The sequence below is a fragment of the Chlorocebus sabaeus genome, chromosome 22 (genome assembly GCF_047675955.1).
Source record: "Chlorocebus sabaeus isolate Y175 chromosome 22, mChlSab1.0.hap1, whole genome shotgun sequence".
NCBI lineage: Eukaryota > Metazoa > Chordata > Mammalia > Primates > Cercopithecidae > Chlorocebus > Chlorocebus sabaeus.
The window spans coordinates 96,919,139-96,939,486 of record NC_132925.1 but is presented as its reverse complement, the minus strand read 5'-3'; the positions used below and the strand labels follow the sequence as shown (position 1 = coordinate 96,939,486).

General features: G+C 41.5%; 1 protein-coding gene across 2 annotated transcripts; it reads left to right on the top strand.

Moving 5' to 3' along the window:
- The first annotated feature begins 13,582 nt into the window (after positions 1-13,582).
- KRBOX1 (KRAB box domain containing 1) lies at positions 13,583-19,794 on the top strand. 2 transcript variants are annotated; one of them, XM_007983835.3, is made up of 5 exons: positions 13,583-13,711; positions 16,001-16,083; positions 18,225-18,351; positions 18,954-19,070; positions 19,539-19,788. In XM_007983835.3, the coding sequence occupies exons 1-5, from the start codon at positions 13,591-13,593 to the stop codon at positions 19,646-19,648; spliced, it is 558 nt and encodes a 185-aa protein (XP_007982026.3). In that variant the 5' UTR covers positions 13,583-13,590; the 3' UTR covers positions 19,649-19,788. The 2 variants fall into 2 exon arrangements, with proteins under 2 accessions (XP_007982026.3, XP_007982027.3); XM_007983836.3 differs by having other exon boundaries at positions 13,584-13,711; positions 18,957-19,070; positions 19,539-19,794.
- The last annotated feature ends 554 nt before the right edge of the window (positions 19,795-20,348 follow it).

Here is a 20,348-nt window from a genome sequence, read left to right as displayed (position 1 = left end):
TGGCAGGGAATGCTGGCCAGCCAGCCTGCCGCATGGAGCCCTTGGGCCATGTGCCCCAGTCCCAACTGGGAGGGGAGCGGGGTTGGGGAGCTGCCACTCACCTGTCCAACCTGTGCACATACCTGTGGTCATTAAGGTGGGGGTGGAACACCCCCAATATTGTAAAAGAAAAGATAGGTGACATTACAGTCCCCCCCCAGAGTAAGGAAAATACCGTAGAAAAGACTGGGTTGGACGAGGCCAACATTCCCAACCACCTGCGAGTGTCAGTGGAAGGCAGGGAGACTGCAGTTTCCTCTATCTTCAGCAGATGTCCGAGGATGAGAAAGCTCAGAAACGAAAGGAAAACAGATTTTTGGGTCTTCATTTTACTCACCTTTCCTCATGTCCCTGTATGAGCCACCAAAGTAACGCAGAATTTTTGCTCCTTAGTTCAGCTAAAATCCGGGTTCTTGTCTCACGAACTATGAGATGTGCAGACACATTGAAAAGTGAGAAGGGCAGATTTTATTAAGAGAAAAGAAAAATTCTCAACAAAAAGAGGGGTCCTGCATGCAAGTTTTCCACCTCACAGATTGAATAACAGGCCACCCACACATGAATTGAAGAGGCCAGGCTCCTCCCCGCTAAATAAGGCACAAATTCCTGGTGTCCCCACCCCATTCTGTCAGTGCATGTGGGCCCTTAGTCTGAGCCCCTCCACTTTGATTTATTTCCCATATTGTGCATGTGTTGAGGGATGGAATTTTTCACCATGGGCATGTTTAGGCAAGCCCCATGTGCGCAATGACCTGGGCAGCATTTTGCTGACTCCTGTCTCTATCATCATGATACACGTTTCAAACTTGATGAAAATATACTCTGAATTCTAGATTCTCTAATGGATAACTTCCCATTTTTCTGAGGTAACTTCCAGATTCCCTACCCTACCTATGTGACTTTTTTTTCTTGTCACATCACAAAAAAGAATTGTCTGGCCCCAAACGCCAATAGTGCCGCTGTGGAGAAACCCTTGTATAGACCAACACCATCTGGAAGTGTGTTAGTCATGTCTTGGAGCCTTTAAAAACCTGCTACCTCTGAATTTAGGATTGGATCTAGAAAAAACAAGCAAACAAGCAAAAGCCTGTGACAACGGATGAATACATTTCGGCATAAAGGGAACACCAGGGGATGGAACACAAATTTATTAAGAGGAAGAGTTTTTGTGTATGGTGGGTACTCAAATCATTTGTAAAGTCAGTCACTCTGCCTACTTGGAAAGTTAATTTTCTCTCTTAGTCAAAGTGAGTGAAAACACTAGAAGATATTAAAGAGGAACCACAAAAGTGGGAATAGAAAATCAACATAATTTCTCCTAAACAGCTACTGCTGCTCACCCTCTGCCTTACTGATGCAATACTGCTCTTGTCCTAAAGCACCGGTAACTGAGGTAGCATCTGGAGGTATGGGACTCTGCCTTTTCTCGCCAGTTTAATTTTTAAAACTTCTCTGAAGTCACTGCTGAAACGGAAATGATTTAATGGAGATATAGGAGGATAGGGACAAACCCCTAATCCTGTTTCTTAAAGACCAAAACTACAGAATCAGGAAGGCCACATTTAAAAAAAAAATCTTAACAAAATCTTTGGTAGTGCTCAAGAGCGAACAGAAGCCCTTTCACTTCCCTGCAATCAATACTAGGTGATGCAGTGGATTTGATTGGTTGCTCCTCCAGCATTCAGTCTCACTTTTATTCTTTGTAATAGGTAGCCACATTTCAAAGCCATATAAGATGGGTTTAACTACACTACCAGCTACCAGTAGGTAAGCCCTGACTGGCTTGAATCAATTCAAATGGTCCCATTTCTTTTGCTACGTTTATTGGTTAGGGATGGGCATGTGACCAGGGTTTCCCCAGAGTGAAGCTCAGTACTTTAAAAAATAGTTTAAGGGAAAGATTTCCTCTCTTTGCCCCTGGATTTAAATTGAATAGCATATAGCCGTGGCCACTACTAGTCTATATAGTGCCTTTGTACAAATTAGAAAGAAAGCTTCCCTGTGGAAAAATAGATTAAAGTACAGCCCCTGGGGGACTGAAAAAGATGCTTGATCTAGGTGGAGAACTTAGAAATAGGTACTCCCCTGGGCAGGTGCAGCCCCATAGGTTCAAGTTTGGAGTCTCTGTACTAAGCAAAGTTGACCCTACCTATGGGTGCAGACAGCTTGCACCACAGCTTGCCTAACAGAACAGTTTAAACTTCTGCCCCTACGTTCTTCCTGGAAAAACTGCATAACTATATGTGGAGCTTCCTACATATGGCTCCAGAAGCAAGAGGTAGCTAACTTTCTTGTCACTATGAGGACAAGAGGGAAGAAAATAGAGTCAAGAGAATTGCAGAGAAATGGAGCTGTAGCACCACTGGCACTAATGACAACATGAACTGTTGGATCAGACCACATTTGAAAGCCAAACTACCTGTAAAGTTTTTTTTGTTGTTGTTGTTAAATGAACCAATAAATTTGCTTTATGGTTATATCTATAATTCAGATGTTTCTATTATAAGTAAAAGTACTCTGTTTTATGCAGTCAACTGAGTCCCCAATATCATGCCAAAAGGAAATGGTTTGTTAAGTCAGAACAGTATCCCCTTCAACCCTCTCAATGAGTATCCTTCCTCGTGTTCCTTTCAGATGTGAACTTGGAGGGCCAAGAAAAGGGAAATTTCTCCAATAAGCAGAATCTGAGACAGTCACTTTGCCTTACCGAGGACTCACTCCATTTCCAGAGGACCATGTTCATCCTGCAACCATTTGAGTGTGACAATAAGTAGGAACAACATCACTAGAGCTGCAGAGGTGGAGAGCAGGGCCATTTCACCATTATACCCTTCTTTTCCACTTGACCCTAGTTTGGGGCCTAGGACTTGTGTTTGCTGGTCCCAACCTTCCACTCTTCTGATGCTTCTCTTGGAAGCTTTAGTTCTGTGAGAGACAGAAAAAAACAAAGTGTTTTTCCCAGTCTCATACCACTTAATACAACACTTCACCTCTGATCACCAAAATGCATAGGGGTTTCACTCCACCATCAACCAGTTTTCCAGCAAACACCAACTGGGTGTCCTATGATTTGATTCAATTCGACACTACTTGAAGTAGGGTTAGTTCCCACATATTAAGTCACACACTATTACCTCCCACTTCATGTGCCAATCACAATAGTAGGTTGTCACTTATCCTTCTGCACAACTGGCTACAAACTGGGGTTCACATGACCCCCTCCTTGGATTTCAGTTTGGGGCTCCATTTTTTTTTCTTGGCTTATAAATCCTCTATCCATTGATTCCTCCAGTCTCCTTTCCTGTGATCCTATGATCTTGTGATTATGGGCCTGGATCCATGGAACTTCCAGTATTCTCAGGTTTCTACCTAGATTAATCTGTGCTTCACCTCAGCATTCTGATAGGTGCCTGTTATCTCCCTTTTGTGAGCATAGAGTCATGCCACCAATATACAATGTCAAATGTTAAAATAGAGCCTGGGGTAGAGGTTCTGTTCAGGAGTTGTGATCAGTCCAGTCTTGCTGACATATTGCCTTAGCTCATAAGAATCATACTTTTCTCAATGAAAGAAATTAAGCCAGAGGTTGACAGTTGTGTCTTTTAAAGCCAGGCCTCAGGTGAGCTTGGGTTCCTTCAAACTTCTGTTCACTTGAGTTTTGAGGTAAGTCAATGGAGGCATTTCATTGAATCTGTGTCCAAAGGCGAAGATGTATCCATTTGTATTCACCAGCAGGATGACCTTTGAGAGGTCCCAGGTAGGATGAGATAGATGCACAGAAGTGCACCTGGCCTGAGAGGACAGGATGAAACCTGGAAACAGAGTGGTGGCAGCAAGAGATGCCCTTAGGACGTGGAAATACATGAAGGGCAAACTAAACCAGTTATATGGGAATCTAATCCTTTATTAAACTAATATTTGAATATATTGGCAAAACATCAAAATGCAAGAGGTTCTAACAAACACTTATAGATTATATGATTGATAATTTGGCATTCATTGATCACAGGGTCAAACTAAAGGCCAAAGTTGTTTATATTTCCTGCAGTAAGGCTTTCACAGGCATGTGAAATCATATTATAAACCTCTAACTATAGACCCCAGTATCTGTGTCTCACTTCCTGCCCAGTAGAGGACATTCCCACCTAACAGCTTCCTGCCACTACGTAATAAAGGCCTTTCCTATGATTTTGCTTCACATCTCTTTCTCCTGACCTGGTACTTCCCCATATGGCTCTGCCTGGTGTGGCATACTCCTTCTCTTGGGAGCTGTATGTGATAAATTCTTCTTTCAAAGGCAGTTGTTTCTTTGTCTGTCAATTACTGTAACCAATTAAAACAAATCCCAGGTATATTTTTAACACAAGGAGAACCCCACAATGTATAAATTGTTATGCCAAGTAATAGTAAGTGCTATGAAGGACAACAAAACCGGGAAAGGGGATAGAGAGGGATAGGGCAGTCAAAGACAAACTCTGATGAAGGAACATTTGAACCAGAGACCAGAGTAAGATAGGGAGCAAGATATGCTGATGAGTGGGAGCATAGCGTTCTAGGTAGAGGGAATAGCAAATAGGAAGGGCCTGAGGCAGGAGGGAGCATGCTTGCAGTGTGTAAGTAGAGAGAGAGAGAGAGACATTGAGACGGCAATGCTTAGGAGTAGGATGGGTTCAGAGTATGGGAGGTGGACTGAATAGTGTCCTCCAAAAATTCATATATAGAAGCCCAAACCCCTGGTACTACAGTATGTAACTGTATCTGGACACAGGGCCTTTAAATGGTAATACAATTAAAATGAGGCCATTAGAATGTGCCCTAATCCAATCTGACTGTTGTCCTTATAAGAAGAGGAGATTAGGGCACGGTAACTCACGCCTATAATCTCAGCACTTTGGGAGGCCAAAGCAGGTGTATCAACTGAGGTCAGGAGTTCGAGACTGGCCTGGCCAACGTAGTGAAACCCCATCTCTACTAAAAATACAAACATTAGCCGGTCGTGGTGGTGGACACCTGTAATCCCAGCTACTCAGAAGGCTGAGGCAGGAGAATTGCTTGAGTCCAGGAGGCAAAGGTTGCAGTGAGCTGAGATCACACCACTGCACTCGAGCCTGGGTGACAGAGAGAGACTCTGTCTCAAAAAAAACAAAAAACAAAAAACAAACAAGCAAAAAGAAGCAGGGATTAGGGCACACAGAAAGACACCAGGGGTGTACATGCATAGAGGGATGGCCATGTGAAGAAACGTCAAGAAAGCAGCCATCTGCTCACCAAGGAGAGAGGGCTCAGAGGAAACCCACCCTGCCAGCACCTTGATCTTGGACTTCCAGTCTCCAGAACTGTGAGAAAATAAATTTCTGTTGTTTAAGCCACCCAGCCTGTGGTATTTTGTTATGGAAGCCCCAGGAAACTATTATAGGAGGAAATGACATCAAAGACAGAGCCAGGGGTCAGGTCATATAGGACCCACTTGGCTATGGTAATCACTTTGGATTCTGCTGTAAGTATGAAGGAAAGCCAATGGCAGATTTTGAACAGGGGTGTGTGGCCCAAGATAGCTTACTATTGCTGAGTCCTGACTCACATGCTCATTGGTTTTCACATTTTGTGGCCAAGTCTAGATGCAAAGGCATCTGGGAAATACCTTTATTCTGAACATTCCCTTGACCAGTTAAATACAAGGATCTTATTCTTGTTGTTGTTTTATCTCTGTCAACAAGGGAAAAACATTTTGAGGGACAACTAAGAGTCTCTTAGAAGTACCAAATGTCTGTAATACCTGAAACTGTGAGAAGAATTTCTGTAAGTGGGATGGGTAGGTTGAGTTATTAATAGATGTATTTAGGGGAAGGAAGTTATTTTAGTTGTAGGTCTTAGTAAAGATTCACGGAGAAAGTGACATCTGAACATTTGGCAATAGGGATATGGATAGAAAGAAAGGAAGGGCAGGCAGGCATTGCAGAGAGAACAGGCACAGGCAGGAACATATTTATCGCACAGATGAAATTTAAGTGTGGCAGTGAAATGTGTGGGCAGGGAGGTAAGGGAGGCCACGTTGGAGATGATTTGGGGCATACTGTGGAGTCCTAAATCCTTGGGTGAGGGATTGGAGAAACTGAATTAGGCACTGAGGGTGTTTGAGCAAGGAAGTGGTAATGTTTGGTTTTCGCTTTGGCAGTACATATAGACAAAAAGAGTATGGAGAGAGGTGATCCCATTTATTTTTGGAAATGTTTAATGAGCCTTCAAACGTTCTAGGCTCAGATTTTGCCATAGCCTTCAGGCTTCCCTGCACTGGGGTGAGTAGACACAGTGATAGTTGGTGAGTGTATGTGAGTTTACTAGGCACTAGTCTGCCCCAACAGCCAGATAACCAGGAAATGCTAAGACCACACTGCATGCTACACAGTGAAAGAAGGAGTCTGGCTCCATTTTTGATGTTTGATTGCTGACGGCTTTCAAGCCCCATCACTCCTCCTTCTCCATCTGCTTCATATCTGGGCAAGCTGATAAAAACCCTCAGGTGCTGCTTTCCTTACCTGTCCCATATGGAGAAACCCTCACTTCAGCCCCACCTTCCAAACACCATAAAACCCAAAACCAGAGCCTTTCCCCTGCTCTCTCAAGCCATTCAGACCAGCTTGGGAGCCTGCCATTACTCGTTATGGGAGTAGTAAATCTTTTTCTACCCCCTTGGTGTGAGCATGATGTCTTAAGTCTAGACATCCAAACCAAATTTGGGGTGAGAGACCATGCTGTATCTATGGGGTGACCACAATACATAGTCTACAGACTACTATGTATGTGGTCACCCTACATTATACTTCTGTATTTTACAAGTGCCTATTGTGACACAGTATTTCACAAGTGCCTGTTAAGTGTCAGATGCTGAGGACAGAACAGTGAATTGACTGTGTTTGAGTTCATATTGTTGTCAGGAGGAAAAGCCAATAAGCAAAAGGAATAAATCATATATGCTTGAAGGAAAGGAGTTGTGAGTGCTGGGGATGGGTTTGCTATTTTGTTTTTGTTTTTGTTTTTGAGATGTAGTCTCACTCTGTTGCCCAGGCTGGAGTGCAGTGGCATGATCTCAGCTCACCAGAACCTCCACTTCCCAGGTTCAAGAAATTCTCCTGCCTCGGCCTCCTGAGTAGCAGGGATTACAGATGCCCACCACCATGCCTGGCTAATTTTTGTATTTTTAGTAGAGACAGGGTTTCACTATGTTGGCCAGGCTGGTCTCAAACTCCTGACCTCAGGAGATCTGCCTGCCTCAGTCCCACAAAGTGTTGGGATTATAGGTGTGAGCCACCGTGCCCAGCCTGGGTTTGCTATTTTTAAATGTTTGTCAGAGTAAGACCTCCCTGAAAAAGTAAAACATTGAAAAATATCCTGAAGGATCTTTTTTCTTTTCTCTTTTCTTTTTTTGAAAAAGAGTCCTGCTCTGTCGCCCAGGCTGGAGTGCAGTGGTACAATCTTGGCTCACTGCAAACTCTACCTCCTGGGTTCAAACGATTTTCCTGCCTCAGCCTCCTAAGTAGCTGGGATTACAGGCACCTGCCACCACGCCTGGCTAACTTTTGTATTTTTAGCAGAGATGGGATTTTGCCATGTTGGTGAGCCTGGTCTTGAACTCCTGACCTCATGTGATCCACTGGCCTTGGCCTCCCAAAATGCAGGATTACAGGCGTGGGCCACTGTACCTGGCCCTTGGATATTTTTACTTAACATAAAATTTTGGGTTTACAATTCTTTTCTTTTTGTGCTTGAAAAATATTGTTCCATTTAAAATTAGAGCAATGTGCATCAATGTTCCTCTATAAATAATGCATTGCATTTTTCTGACTGAAGGATGTTTTCACTGAACGTAGAATTTTGGGTTGAACAGTTCTTTTCTTTTAGCACTTTAAAAATATTGTTCCATTTATGGCCAGGCATGGTGGTTCACGCCTGTAATCCCAACACTTTGGGAGGCTGAGGAGGGTGGATCACCTGAGGTCAGGAGTTCAAACCAACCCAGCCAACATGCTGAAACCCTGTCTCTACAAAAAATACAAAAATTAACCAGGGAGTGGTGGTGCATGCCTGTAGTCTCAGCTACTCGGGAGGCTGAGGTGGAAGGATCACTTCAACCTGAGAGGCAGAGGATGCAGTGAGCCAAGATTGTGCCACTGCACTCCAGCCTGGGTGACAGTGACAGAGTGAGACCTTGTCTCAAAAACAAAAAACAAAAAATTGTTTCATTTAAATTATTTTCTTGTAGCACTTTAAAATATGTTGTTCCATTTAAAATTAGAGTAATGTGAATCATTGTTCCCCTATAAATAATGCATTTTTTTTTCTGACTGCTTCCAAGTTTTTTCTTTTTCTTAAATACATTTCTATTTTTGAGATGGAGTCTCACTTTGTTGGCCAGGCTCGAGTGCAGTGGTGAGATCATGGTTCACTGCCTTGACCTCCTGGGTTCAAGCAATTCTCCAAGCTCAGCCTCCTGAATAGCTGGGGACAGAGGCATATGCTACCACTCCCAGCTAATTTTTAAATTTTTTTCTGTAGAGACAGGATCATGCTCTGTTGCCCAGGCTGGTCTCAAACACCTGGACTTCAGCAGTCCTCCCACCTTGGCCTCCCAAAGTGCTGGCATTACAGGCATGAGACACTGCGCTCAGCTTTTAAATATTTTTTATTCTGTAGTTTGATTATGCTGTATTTAGGCCTGGGTTTGTGTTTATACTATTTGGAATTCACCAAGCTTGAATCTGTAGGTTTATGTTTTTCCACCAAATCTGGAAAGTTTTCAGCCTTCATTTCTGCAGATATTCATTCTACACCACACTCTTTCTCTTCCCCCTCTGAGACTCCGATGCTGTGAATGTTAGACCTTTCGATATTGTCCTCATAGGCCCCTAAGGCACCTTGCATTTTTCATCTTTTTCTTCTGTTGTTCAGATTAGATAATTTCTATGAATCTGTCTGCAAGTTCACTGTTTTTTTCCTCTATCCTCTCCATTCTGCCATTGAGCTCATGCACTGAGTTTCTTGTTTATTGTTTTTTTTTGTTGTTGTTCTAAATTTTTCATTTGGTTCTTTAAACTGACCTCAACCTTCTCTGAAACTTCGCTAGTAGTTTCTGGTCTATTCGTGCTTTTCTTTCTTTCTTTTCTTTCCTTTCTTTTCTTTCTTTCTTTCTTTTTTTTTTTTTTTTTTTTTTTTTTTGAGACAGTCTCACTTTGTTGCCCAGGCCAGAGTACAGTGGCACGATCTTTGCTCACTGCAACCTCCACCTCCTGGACTCAAGCGATTCTCATGCCTCAGCCTCTCAAGTAGCTGGGATTATAGGCGCCCGCCACCACATCCAGCTAATTTTTGTATTTTTGGGAGAGATGGGGTTTTGCCATGTTGGCCAGGCTAGTCTCAATCTCCTGACCTTCAGTGATCTGCCTTCCTCAGCCTCCAAAAGCGCTGACATTACAGGTGTGAGCCACCTTGCCCGGCCCTTGCCCCTCCTTTCTGATCCTCCAGGTAGAAAGCTGAGGTTTTATCTAGACCTCTCTGTTATAAACTTTTTGCAGTTGAAACTGTATGCTATTCCCTTATGGTCACACTAAGCAGTGAGAGGACAGGGAAACAAAAAAAGCAGCTTGAGTTTCTCTCGCCCTCTTGAGATCACAGCTCCTCTGATCAGAGAGAAAGATTCTTACTCTCTCTGAGTTTTAGGTTTTGGACAACACCCATTAGTCTTGCTTCTATCCCCAGCACAGATTACTTGGGACTGGGGCATGGAAGTATAAAGAAAAGAAATCAGAGGATTTCTATTCTCTTCCAGAGCATCAGATGACTACTTTCCACTCCTTGAGCTATCATAGAACTCGAGGGCTTCTCCCTTACTTCTGTCTCTGCTGATGCACACTTTCAGAATTTGGGCTATGTACAGTTCAGGTTAGGGAATATGAGAAGAAAAAATGGTAAGCTCAGTGTCGATCTTGTGGTATTTTCACTTCTGTTCCTCCTCAAACAGCTTGCTCCTGTTCATCTTTCAGAGTCAAATACCTACTGTATGCATTCTACCCAAGTTTTAGACCTGCATTTAGTAGAAACAACTAGGTAGAATAGGCTAATTATATCTTACCTAGAACCTCATGCATCTTTTTACTTAACATTTTCTATGTGTTTATATTTAAAGCATGTTTCTAGTATGCAGCATGCAGTTGATTCTTGCATTTTAAAAGAAATCAAATCTTACATTCTTTTTTTTTTTTTTTGAGACAGAGTCTCACTCTATCGCCAGGCTGGAGTGCAGTGGTGCAATCTTGCCTCACTGCAACCTTCTCTTCCTGGGTCCTGGTTCAAGTAATTTTCCTGCCTCAGCCTCCTGAGTACCTGGGATTACAGGAATGCGCCATCATGCCCAGCTAATTTTTGTATTTTCAGTAGAGACGGGGTTTCACCATGTTGGCCAGGCTGGTCTTGAACCCCTGACCTCGTGATCTGCCCACCTCAGCCTCCCAAAGTGCCAGGATTACAGGTGTGAGCCACTGCGCCCGGCCTCTGTCTTTTAATTAGTGCCTTTAGAGCACTATTTAATATAATTATTGATATGACTGAATTAAAATCTATCATTTGCTAATTGTTTTATATTTGTTCTATCTGTTCTTTTTTTTTCTCTTTTTTAAATCTTCTTTTGAATTGAGGATTTTCTGTGATTCCGTGTTATCCCCATAATTGATTTATTATTTCTACTGAAAAATTTAATGCATGTTTTCAGAGCTTACAATATATATCTATAATTAGAGTCTATTTCCAAATAATATTATGTCACTTCTCATGTAGTGTATGGGTTTTGCAACACAAACTGCCAAAACTTCTCTCCCAACATTTGTGCTATTTTTTGTCATGTCTTACTTTTACATATGGTATTAACATAGTACCTTGATACGATTTTTCTTTTGACAGTGACTTATCTTTTAGAGTAATTTTTAAAATAAGAAAAAAGTTAATTTTATATTTATTTTCATTTCTTGACATTTCTAGAGGTCATCATTTCTTTGTCTACGTCCAAGTTTTTGTCTGGTATCATATCTATTCTGCCTGAAGAACACCTGTTAACATTTCTTATGGTACAGATCTGGTGGCAATGAATTTTGTTTTGTTTATCTGAAAAAATCTTTATTTCTCCTGCATTATTGAAAAATATTTTTGCGGGATATAAAATTCTGGGTTGATGAGTTCCTGACCTTTCTCCGACCTACCATCAGCACTTTAAAGATGTTACTACATTATCTCTGGCTTGCATGGTTTCTGATGCAAAATTGGTTGTAATTCTTATTTGTGTTTCTCTGTATGTAAAGTGTCTTTTTCTCTGGCTGCATTCAAATATTTGTGTATGTATATATATATTTATATACACATACTATACACATATAGTATACACTCATATATGCACATACACATACATACACACAAATACATATAGCGACTAAGGAAAAATGAAACAGGCATACTTTTTCTTTTGGTAGATCTTTATTGTGGAGGCTTGAGTTGATCTAATCAGGAGTTAAACTATGTTTAGATGTTTTTGTTGCTATGGTTATCCACAGGCTTTGAATTCTTCCAGTATTACCTTCAGTTTAGTGTGTGGGATGGTTTGCTAAAGGAGATTTTCTTAGTGTTTGCACCACTCTCACCTTGAGGCCTTCCCTTCATTCCTGTGCCTCAGAGAGGGGTCTTTCTCCATGTTCTTATCCTTCTAGCAGTAGACTGCTGTTCTTAGTGACTCAGCATTTGATATTTTGATGGTGGTAGGAGGGATGGCATTTTCTGTTGTGATTCAGCTTTAATCTTAGGTAGGCACTGTGTCTCTGAGACTTAAGGGTGGGGTCTATTAAGGGATGTTGCCCTATCCCCAGCTGTAGGAGACCTCTATGGTCTGGACCCAGGATGTAATTCTACCCCTACTTCATGAATAGAGAGCTTTTTGTTCTCTTTCCTCCCCTCAGTTCCACTGGTTCTTAACCAGTCCCTAAGGGTGACAGGATTTGCTTCTTCATCCTCAGAGGCTTAGGGCTTTTGTTCTGCAGGGGAAATAGGGGAGAAGGACCTGGATTCTTAAGATTCTTCTTGCCTTACTGTCAATTGTATGTGTGTATGAGTGTGTGCACACATTTGATGATGTCCATAGAGAAGAATATACAAGAGGGTGGAAATTGTGCTTGTGTCTATGGTTCACAGGAGTTCTGTAGTCTCTATATTCTCAGGCTAGCCAATACTTGGACCTCAGCAACTCACTATACATTTTAGCTGATTTCTTCTTAACAGCTTACATGGCATCCAATGGCATCTGTCCTACATAAAACGTGCTTACAACCATCTCTCCTTGAAAGTGCCTGTCTTACATCAGATTTTAGATTAAGTTGTTTGTCCCCAGATCTTAGCTTTCTGATGTGTTCAAGAGAAAATTTTAGATTATCTGGCTGTTTTTTGTTGTTGTAAGGGTGGGGCCATGCTCTTTTCAGTTTTCTGCATCTTGAGGTGAATGTCTTGATTTTTAAAAAAGAATCACACTTTTAAAAACACTGAAAAATAAAGAAAAGGGACTGAGCTACCAGAACGGTGCCAGCAGTGACTTTGGGTGGCTCTCACTTATGTCAGGCACAGGGTGAATTCAAGGCTCTGGGCTATTAGGGGTAGACTGCAAACCCCTGCAGCAGATGTGAGCTGCATGTGTGGGCACCTGTGTCAGCCTGTGCTCCTTTGTCTTCCTACAGTGATGTCATGTGATACACAACACTCAAGGACAATGGAGGTGGGAGCAAATGTCCCTTATTCTTCACACCCTTCGCTGCTGGCATCAAGGCAGTTACTCTACCCTCGCCACAGGCTTTGGCATAGCATGTCAGGAAGTTCTCTGGGGTGGCCACACCTATATCCTCTAAGGGCTTTCAACAGGTTTCCCATCATGATAGGTATCCTTTCTTACCTCTGATTGATGCAGTGATGTTGTTTTCCTGGGACAGTGTTAAGCTGTGCTGGACAGGGGATGAATATTTCTTGGGTAAACTGACCACTCTCACTTTGCCCATGGTCCATTGCTAATCCTCTCTGCTAGTGGTAATGTATGGAAGTGAGATGCGTCAGCAACATTGAAACATATCACATTCTAGGAGTGCAGTCATTACAGCAATTCAAGAGAAGTCCTGGTTGTATAATGTGTGATTCGTTGATTATGCTATAACAATCCAAATGCTAAATTTAACAAGATCAGTAAAACACATAACCAATCACATTTTCTTGCATATTCTGGGTAAGCCTTGTAGTTGCAATTATTGTAGCACAGTAATAAAGGCACTGGAAGCCAGTATTCAAGGTTGGCAGGATGATGCAGTGTCACGAGCAAGGTGCCTCGACTCAGAATCGGGCTCTGGAGGAACGCCAAGAGCCTATCTCGCCAGCGTGCCCTTTTCCTCGCGGGAATTAGGCGGGAAGCACCAAGATGTGGGGTCCTCCAGGAGTCCTAGAGAGAAATCCAGAGAGTGTATGGGTTGGCCAGTCAGTGTGATGACGCACTTCCGGGACCGCCTTCGTTTTTGTCGCGTGAGGTTTTGGTTTGTGAGGATCGGCGAGGGGTGCCCACCATCTCTACTTGCTGAAAAGCTGCAGGGACCGCCAGGAGTCCACGGTGAGCGGGTCTGAGGAGGACGGGAAACGGCCACGAGGGAGGCGGGCGCGGCTACTGCTGGTACTGGGGTCCTCATGCCGATCCCCGAGCTTAGCTCGGTAGCGTCGAGACGGGGAACTGGCAGAGGCCCGGAACGGTGGCCGCGACTCCCACCCCCTCGTTTCTCTGTACCCGGGGTAGCCCGTGGCCCACTCAGAGTCAGATACTGACACACATTCACATGTTAACTTCGAAGCCCACAAAAAGTTTTAACTGTCCACACTCCAGAACCTTCTAGCAACAGAACATGCCCCTCGGTCGCTCCAGCCCCCTTGTCTTTGCCCCGGATGCGGAAACCCCAACCCTACCCCTCAGCTTGTCAGTTTCCCCGTTTTCAGTTGGTCACAGAAAATCGGTTGGTGATCAGTTATTTTCACCTGGCATAGTGTACGCCAGTCTTGAAACTTGTTACTGTTGTAGAGCAACCAAAAATTTGAGAACACTAAAATGTATTCCCTACCTGTCCCCAGGATGTCCCATTTTGGAAAATATGGAGCCCTGTGATTTGGATTGGCTCATATGAATGTTAAATCTGAAAGGACTAGTCGTATCCAGAAAGATTTCTTGACCTCTTAACATTGTTCATTATATTCTTTTCATTACATTCTCGGAACTTTTACTCCACTGTTATAATTTAATTGTCAAGGTTAACATTCGATGTCCCTGCCGTTAGTCAACTATGTTGGGAGTGTGACTTGTTCTCCAATGTGGCTTGTTATTTATGCTTCACCTCCACATAGTTTTCCCTATAGGAAGACACTTCCATAGGGAGTATTTTGTGTTTTGTAGGGTGGCCTCTGTTGTAGTTCCATTTCCAGATGATTTCCCTTTCACAGATTGTCAGCTGTGCACATCAGACCTTTTTGCTTAAGTCCTTTTGTTTGATGTGCTAATCCTATTAAGTGTCCACTGTAAGGGACATTTATTGCCGATACAATTGTAGTATCATGATTTTAGAGAATTAGACACCACAACTACAAGGGTTATCTATTTACTCAGTATGAATCACTGCTTTTGTTACCCTTCCTTGGACAGAAGCCATCCATGAATTTAGCAGCATTACTTGTGTAGGTTTACATTGTGTTTTCTTTTAAAGTACTTCTCTTTACACTCATAAATATTTCTCCTTACTGGACTCCCTGTTAACTTCCAAGATGCCGTTTCTAGCGTCTCCTGACAGCTGTGTCTTTGACACCTTCAGCTTCCTCTACCTTCCTGAATGGCTTTCTGGATTCACTAAGAAGAGTCATTGGAGGGAGGGGCAGTGCACTGGCTTTATAGTCTTTTGTCCCATGCTGTTGCAGTATCCTAAGACTTATGGCAAACTGCAGATACGGAGTTGGAATGGAAGTTGTTTTTAAGGTCTATGAGTACATGCACTTTTATGTGTTTATATGCTTTTTGAATATCTCTGATCCACCCGTTGGCAGCTCTTTGTATTTCAGGTGTTGCCTTTAATGCATAAATATTGATGATTCACTCTTGAAAGGCAAAAGACTTACTTCCTAATGATGAACTAATTAAATGACCCAGAATGAGAGTTGGAACTAGTTTAGAAATGAAATTGTTTTGTTTCCTTATACTATAACATTTGGAACTTGGAGTATTTGGGACATATTATGAAGTTGATGGATTCTTTTAATATGGTAGTGTTTTCTTTCTCATTACCCACTCCCGACACCTTTATAAAACTGATTATCTTGTATTTAGGGGAAAAATAGTAGTAGGGAGACATCAGAATATTCCTAATAACTATTTTCAAAGTCTGTTAAACTTTTATTACTTCAGTCGTAGAAACTGTCTTGTTCTAATATTAAGTAGCATGGGAGGAAAAACATGCTGAGGTCTTACAGTGTTTAATGGATTTCTTTTATATAACTCATTCTTATCTGTACTGTATGGATTTCAGGGATCTTAACTGTTCAGAATTCCGACTTTCTTTTCCACCTATAACACTCTGTCCACTGTCTACCTTAGTTTCCTTTTCTGTTTTCTTTCCTGTGATATCTTCTCTGGATTAGCTGAAATTACAGTTTTCTCAGTCCACTTTTTAATGACTCATTCCTTGGATGTTTCTACCTCCTTTTTGCATTTCTCTGTATGCCTGCTATCTCGCCTTTGTGAGACTGATGATAAACAACTAATGAACAGTTATTTATATAGCCTTCAAAACAGGATGGGTCAGAGGTTGTATGTAGGACTTATGGTCAATAAAGTTATCGCCATTAATGTTTTTTTCTTCACCTTCAGCACCTGAGACTTTTACCTTTATCCAAGAAAGGAATAAAAGAGGTCAGATGATGACAGCTGTGTCCTTAACAACCAGGTCCCAGGTGAGCTGCTGCTTTTTTCTGTCTCTGTACATATCCCTGTGTGTATATACATATATGTTTATTAGATACATACATAGAAATATCTATATATACATGTTTACATAAATATATAACATACTTTTATATATGCATATATATACACACACACACATATTTCTCATTGAGGTTTAACTTATATAACACAAGTCTTAACAGTATAGCTCACTTTTTAGAACTATGTACACTTGTATGACTTCACTCACAGAAACACATAGAACATTATTAGCACCTCAAAAGGCCCTTTCGTACTGCCTCCCAAGCAATCCACTGCTCATCCCAAAGTTAACCACTATTCTGACCTCTGTCACCATGGGAAAGTTTTGTTTGTTCTTGAACTTCATATAAGTGGAATCATTAAACATGCATTGTTTTGTATCTGCCTTCTTTTGTTCAGCATTATGTCTGTGAACTTCACTGACTTTGCACACAGCGGTGATTTGTTCTTTTTCACTACTGAGTAGTTTTTCATTTTGTGATAATAGCACATTTTATTCATTCTATTGTGGATGGACTTTTGGTTGTTCCCATTTTGGGCTACCATGAATAAGAATGCAGTGAACATTCTTGTCTTTTTGTGGACATAGATGCTCATTTCTCTTGGGTATGTCTCTTTGAGTAAAATTGCTAGCTCATAGAGTATACATTTGGTTAGTTTTAGTAGATGCTGCCCGACAATTTTCTGAAATGATTCTTCCAATTTATATTTCTATCAGCAGTGTACAGTTGCTCCACATCCTTACCAATACTTGTTGTCACTCGTTTGTAGTATCTCATTGGGGTTTTAAAAATTTCCTCATCTCTAGTAAGCAGTGATGCTGAGCACCATTTCATAGGTTTATTGACATATCCTCTTATGTGAACTCCCTATTCAGATATTTTTTCATATTTTTTATTACACTGTACCCTTTTTCCTCCTAAGTTGCATTGTTTCTTATTTATTATAAGTCCTTTGTCAGATATATGTGTTATTAAGTAACTTCTCTCAGTCAGTGGCTTGCATTTTCACTCTCCTAATGGTATCTTTTGATAAACAGATTTTACTTTTAATGAAGTCCAGTATATCAGTTTGTTTTGTATAAGAAATCTTTTCTTACTCAGACATCATGAAGATGTTCTTCTGTGTTTTCTTCTAGAAGATTTATTGTTTTACCTTTATACTTAGGTGTGTGATTCATCTCAAATTAAAGGTGTGAGGCATGGGTCAAAAGTTCTTTTTCCCTCCATACACATATCCAATTGATTCAGGATTGTGTATTGAAAAATCTGTCTTTTATCCACTGAATTGCTCTAGTTACTTTGTCATACATTTGGTGAACATATACGTCTGTGTCTGTTTTTAAAATCCCTTAGATTTTAAGTTCCCTTAATCTCATACTCCAAGTTAAGACCATTTCCACTAAAGCTCTATTTCTGAAATACAGAGCTTGACTCCAGGGCTTAAAAACTTGAAATAGCCACCTTTTTAGGCCTATCTTGAGCCTTATGCACCACCGTAGCCTTTCTCAAGTAAGCAGTATTTTCCTATGCCTCTCTAACCTCACTACCTCTGCATAAAGACAGGCTGCGGGTGGGAGTTCTAAAGACAGGCTGCGGGTGGGAGTTCATTGACTGATTGGAGAGCTTTGTGCTTGGGGTAGTGGGCAAGGAGACAGGCAAGAAAGAAGGATTAGAATGAAAGTAGAATTGGGAAATGAAGTAATATGAGTAACCGAAATAATCACTGGGATATACACAAATTAGGGAGGGGCTTAGAGCTAAGCTGACAGCTATGTTCAGGGGTCAGTTCTCCTTCCGCATGCGCACTTCTATGCTCGGGCCCAAGCCCAGATCCTATGTAGCAGGTTCAGTGTCTGTGTGGAGGTCACATGTTTAGAAGCTCATAGTGGAGGTGTACTTGGTTCTTACTGGGAAAGTATCCTGAACTCTGACTGGCTACCTTTAATTCTGCATCTTCTTCCTCCACACCTAAATTTTACACAAAAAAACTCTGTAGGCATGTGAAGGACCCAATACTGATTACGTATCATTATAGGTGTCTCATTGACAGATTTGACCGTCACCAAAGTACTGAGGTCTGGGAAAGTAGGAACTTGTCGTTTCAGGAATCAGTGGCTTTTGAGGACGTGGCTGTGTACTTCACTACGAAGGAATGGGCCATCATGGTGCCTGCCGAGAGGGCCTTGTACAGGGATGTGATGCTGGAGAACTATGAGGCTGTGGCCTTTGTAGGTAAGGCCTCTCTGCTGTTGGTTTCTGCCTGGGCCCTCAGGTTGAAGGGCTCTTTTATAATTATTAGCTGACCCCAAATAGTGACGTCAGAGGTTGCCAGGTATAGAAAGCCCTGGTGTCTATTGACCTGCAAAGGGCTTTCCTTCTTTTTCTGTCGTAAAAGCTGCCCTCCTTCCCTACCTGCCTCAGAGGTGATTCTGAGTACAGTAGGGCTTGAGCTATATCGTGATACCCTTAGCCTAGTATTGAACCTCCAATTTATCTTGAGAGAACCCAGCCACTTTGTCTCCCTCTGGGAGTTACTCCTAGGAGCCATTTGTCTTTTTACCATAGTGGCAGATTTTCATCTTCTGACAAAGAAGGTAAAAAATCTTGTTGCCCTTTAAATAGAAATCTGCCTTCCAGGGTATTTCAGGCTTCCTTGGAAGAACTATCCTGACTCTTCTTCCCAGGATCCCTCCCAGTACCTCTTTAGGGTACCTCTTCTATAGCTCACCCAGGAATTACCCTCCTCACCTCCCTTGCTTGTTCTTGCAGCCGTGGGCTTGACTTTGACCCCTATGACTATGCTCATTATTCTGTTATGTTTTCTTCTTTTCAAGCAGTGCCGCCCACTTCCAAACCAGCTTTGGTCTCTCATCTGGAGCAAGGGAAAGAGTCCTGTTTCATTCGGCCACCAGGAGTCCTAAGCAGGAGTGACTGGAGAGCAGGCATGATAGGTGAGTTAAACAAGGGGGGTCTTCTCCAGCTTTGTCTCTTCCTTTGCCTTCATTTCATCAAAATGAAAAGTGTATGTTCTCTGTGCCCAACATCATGGAGTACACTGGGATCCTCGATCACATTCTTTCTGACTGGTGTATTATTCATAGCTTCCCATCCCTTTAAAGTGTAGTGCACAACACTCTGCTTCTGTATTTCACACACTGGAATGCTTTTATCTCTTGGGGATATGTGGAACAGTTTTTCTAAATACTTCACAGGTTATTTGTGATCACTTTTTTCCAGTTTCTCCAGTTTTACAAAATTGATAAACTTGGTGCAGTATTATCTTGTCCCCTGACCAATAGAACAAGTAGAAAAATTTATTTTTGTTTTTCATAAAAACTAATATATTAAAAATTTTAAATAATTTTATACTGAAATATTTTAAGGTAGCTTACAGTTGTTACGATTTTCCTCCCCTCTAGGATACTTGGAACTAAGAAGATATACTTACTTAGCTAAAGCAGTGTTACGTACAATAGTATCAAAGATTTTTCAAAATCGTCAATGCTGGGAAGACAGGAGAAAGGCTTAATTCTTGATATTTAAATACCAGTTTTCCAAGTAAGGAGTTGATGTAAGAGCCACCTTAAACGATATCAAACACACATTTTCTTTTTCTGTAGACTGGTAGATTTAATGTTTTTCATTCATTAAAATAACTCATTCTGATGTACAAAGCAGGCTCTCGTGTCCTTTTTTAAACAGCTTTGTGGAGATATAATTCACAAATCATACAATTCACCCATTTAAAGTATACAATTAAGTGGTATTTAGAATATTCACAGAGTTGTGCAGGCATGCCACAGTCTACTTTTAGATCTTTAGAAACCTCTATCTGTTAGGAATTATTCACCATACCCAACCCCAACTCTTGGTTTTACGCAACTACCTATCTACTTTTTGTTTCCATAAATTTTCTCATTAGGGATAGTTGGTATTAATGCAGTCATACAACATGTGGCCTTTTGCCACTGGCTTTCACTTAATATAATGTTTTCAAGGTTAATCCATCTTGTAACATGCATCAGTATAGTGGTATACAAGTTATAATGCAAATGTGTTTTCTCTTGGGTACATACTCTGGATAGATACTTGTTGGGTCTTAATGGTAACTCTCTGTATAACATTTCGAGGAATGCCAAAACTTTTTCCGAAGTGGCTATACCAATTTACATTTCCTCCAGCAATGTATAAGGGTTCCTAATTCTTCACGTCCTCACCATCACTTAATA

Coding starts and splice junctions, on each gene's coding strand:
- KRBOX1 (XM_007983835.3), top strand. CDS start 13,591: ATGACGCACTTCCGGGACCGCCTTCGTTTTTGTCGCGTGAGGTTTTGG. Junction 13,712..16,000: donor GGGACCGCCAGGAGTCCACG/GTGAGCGGGTCT, acceptor CTTCACCTTCAG/CACCTGAGACTTTTACCTTT. Junction 16,084..18,224: donor CCTTAACAACCAGGTCCCAG/GTGAGCTGCTGC, acceptor TTGTCGTTTCAG/GAATCAGTGGCTTTTGAGGA.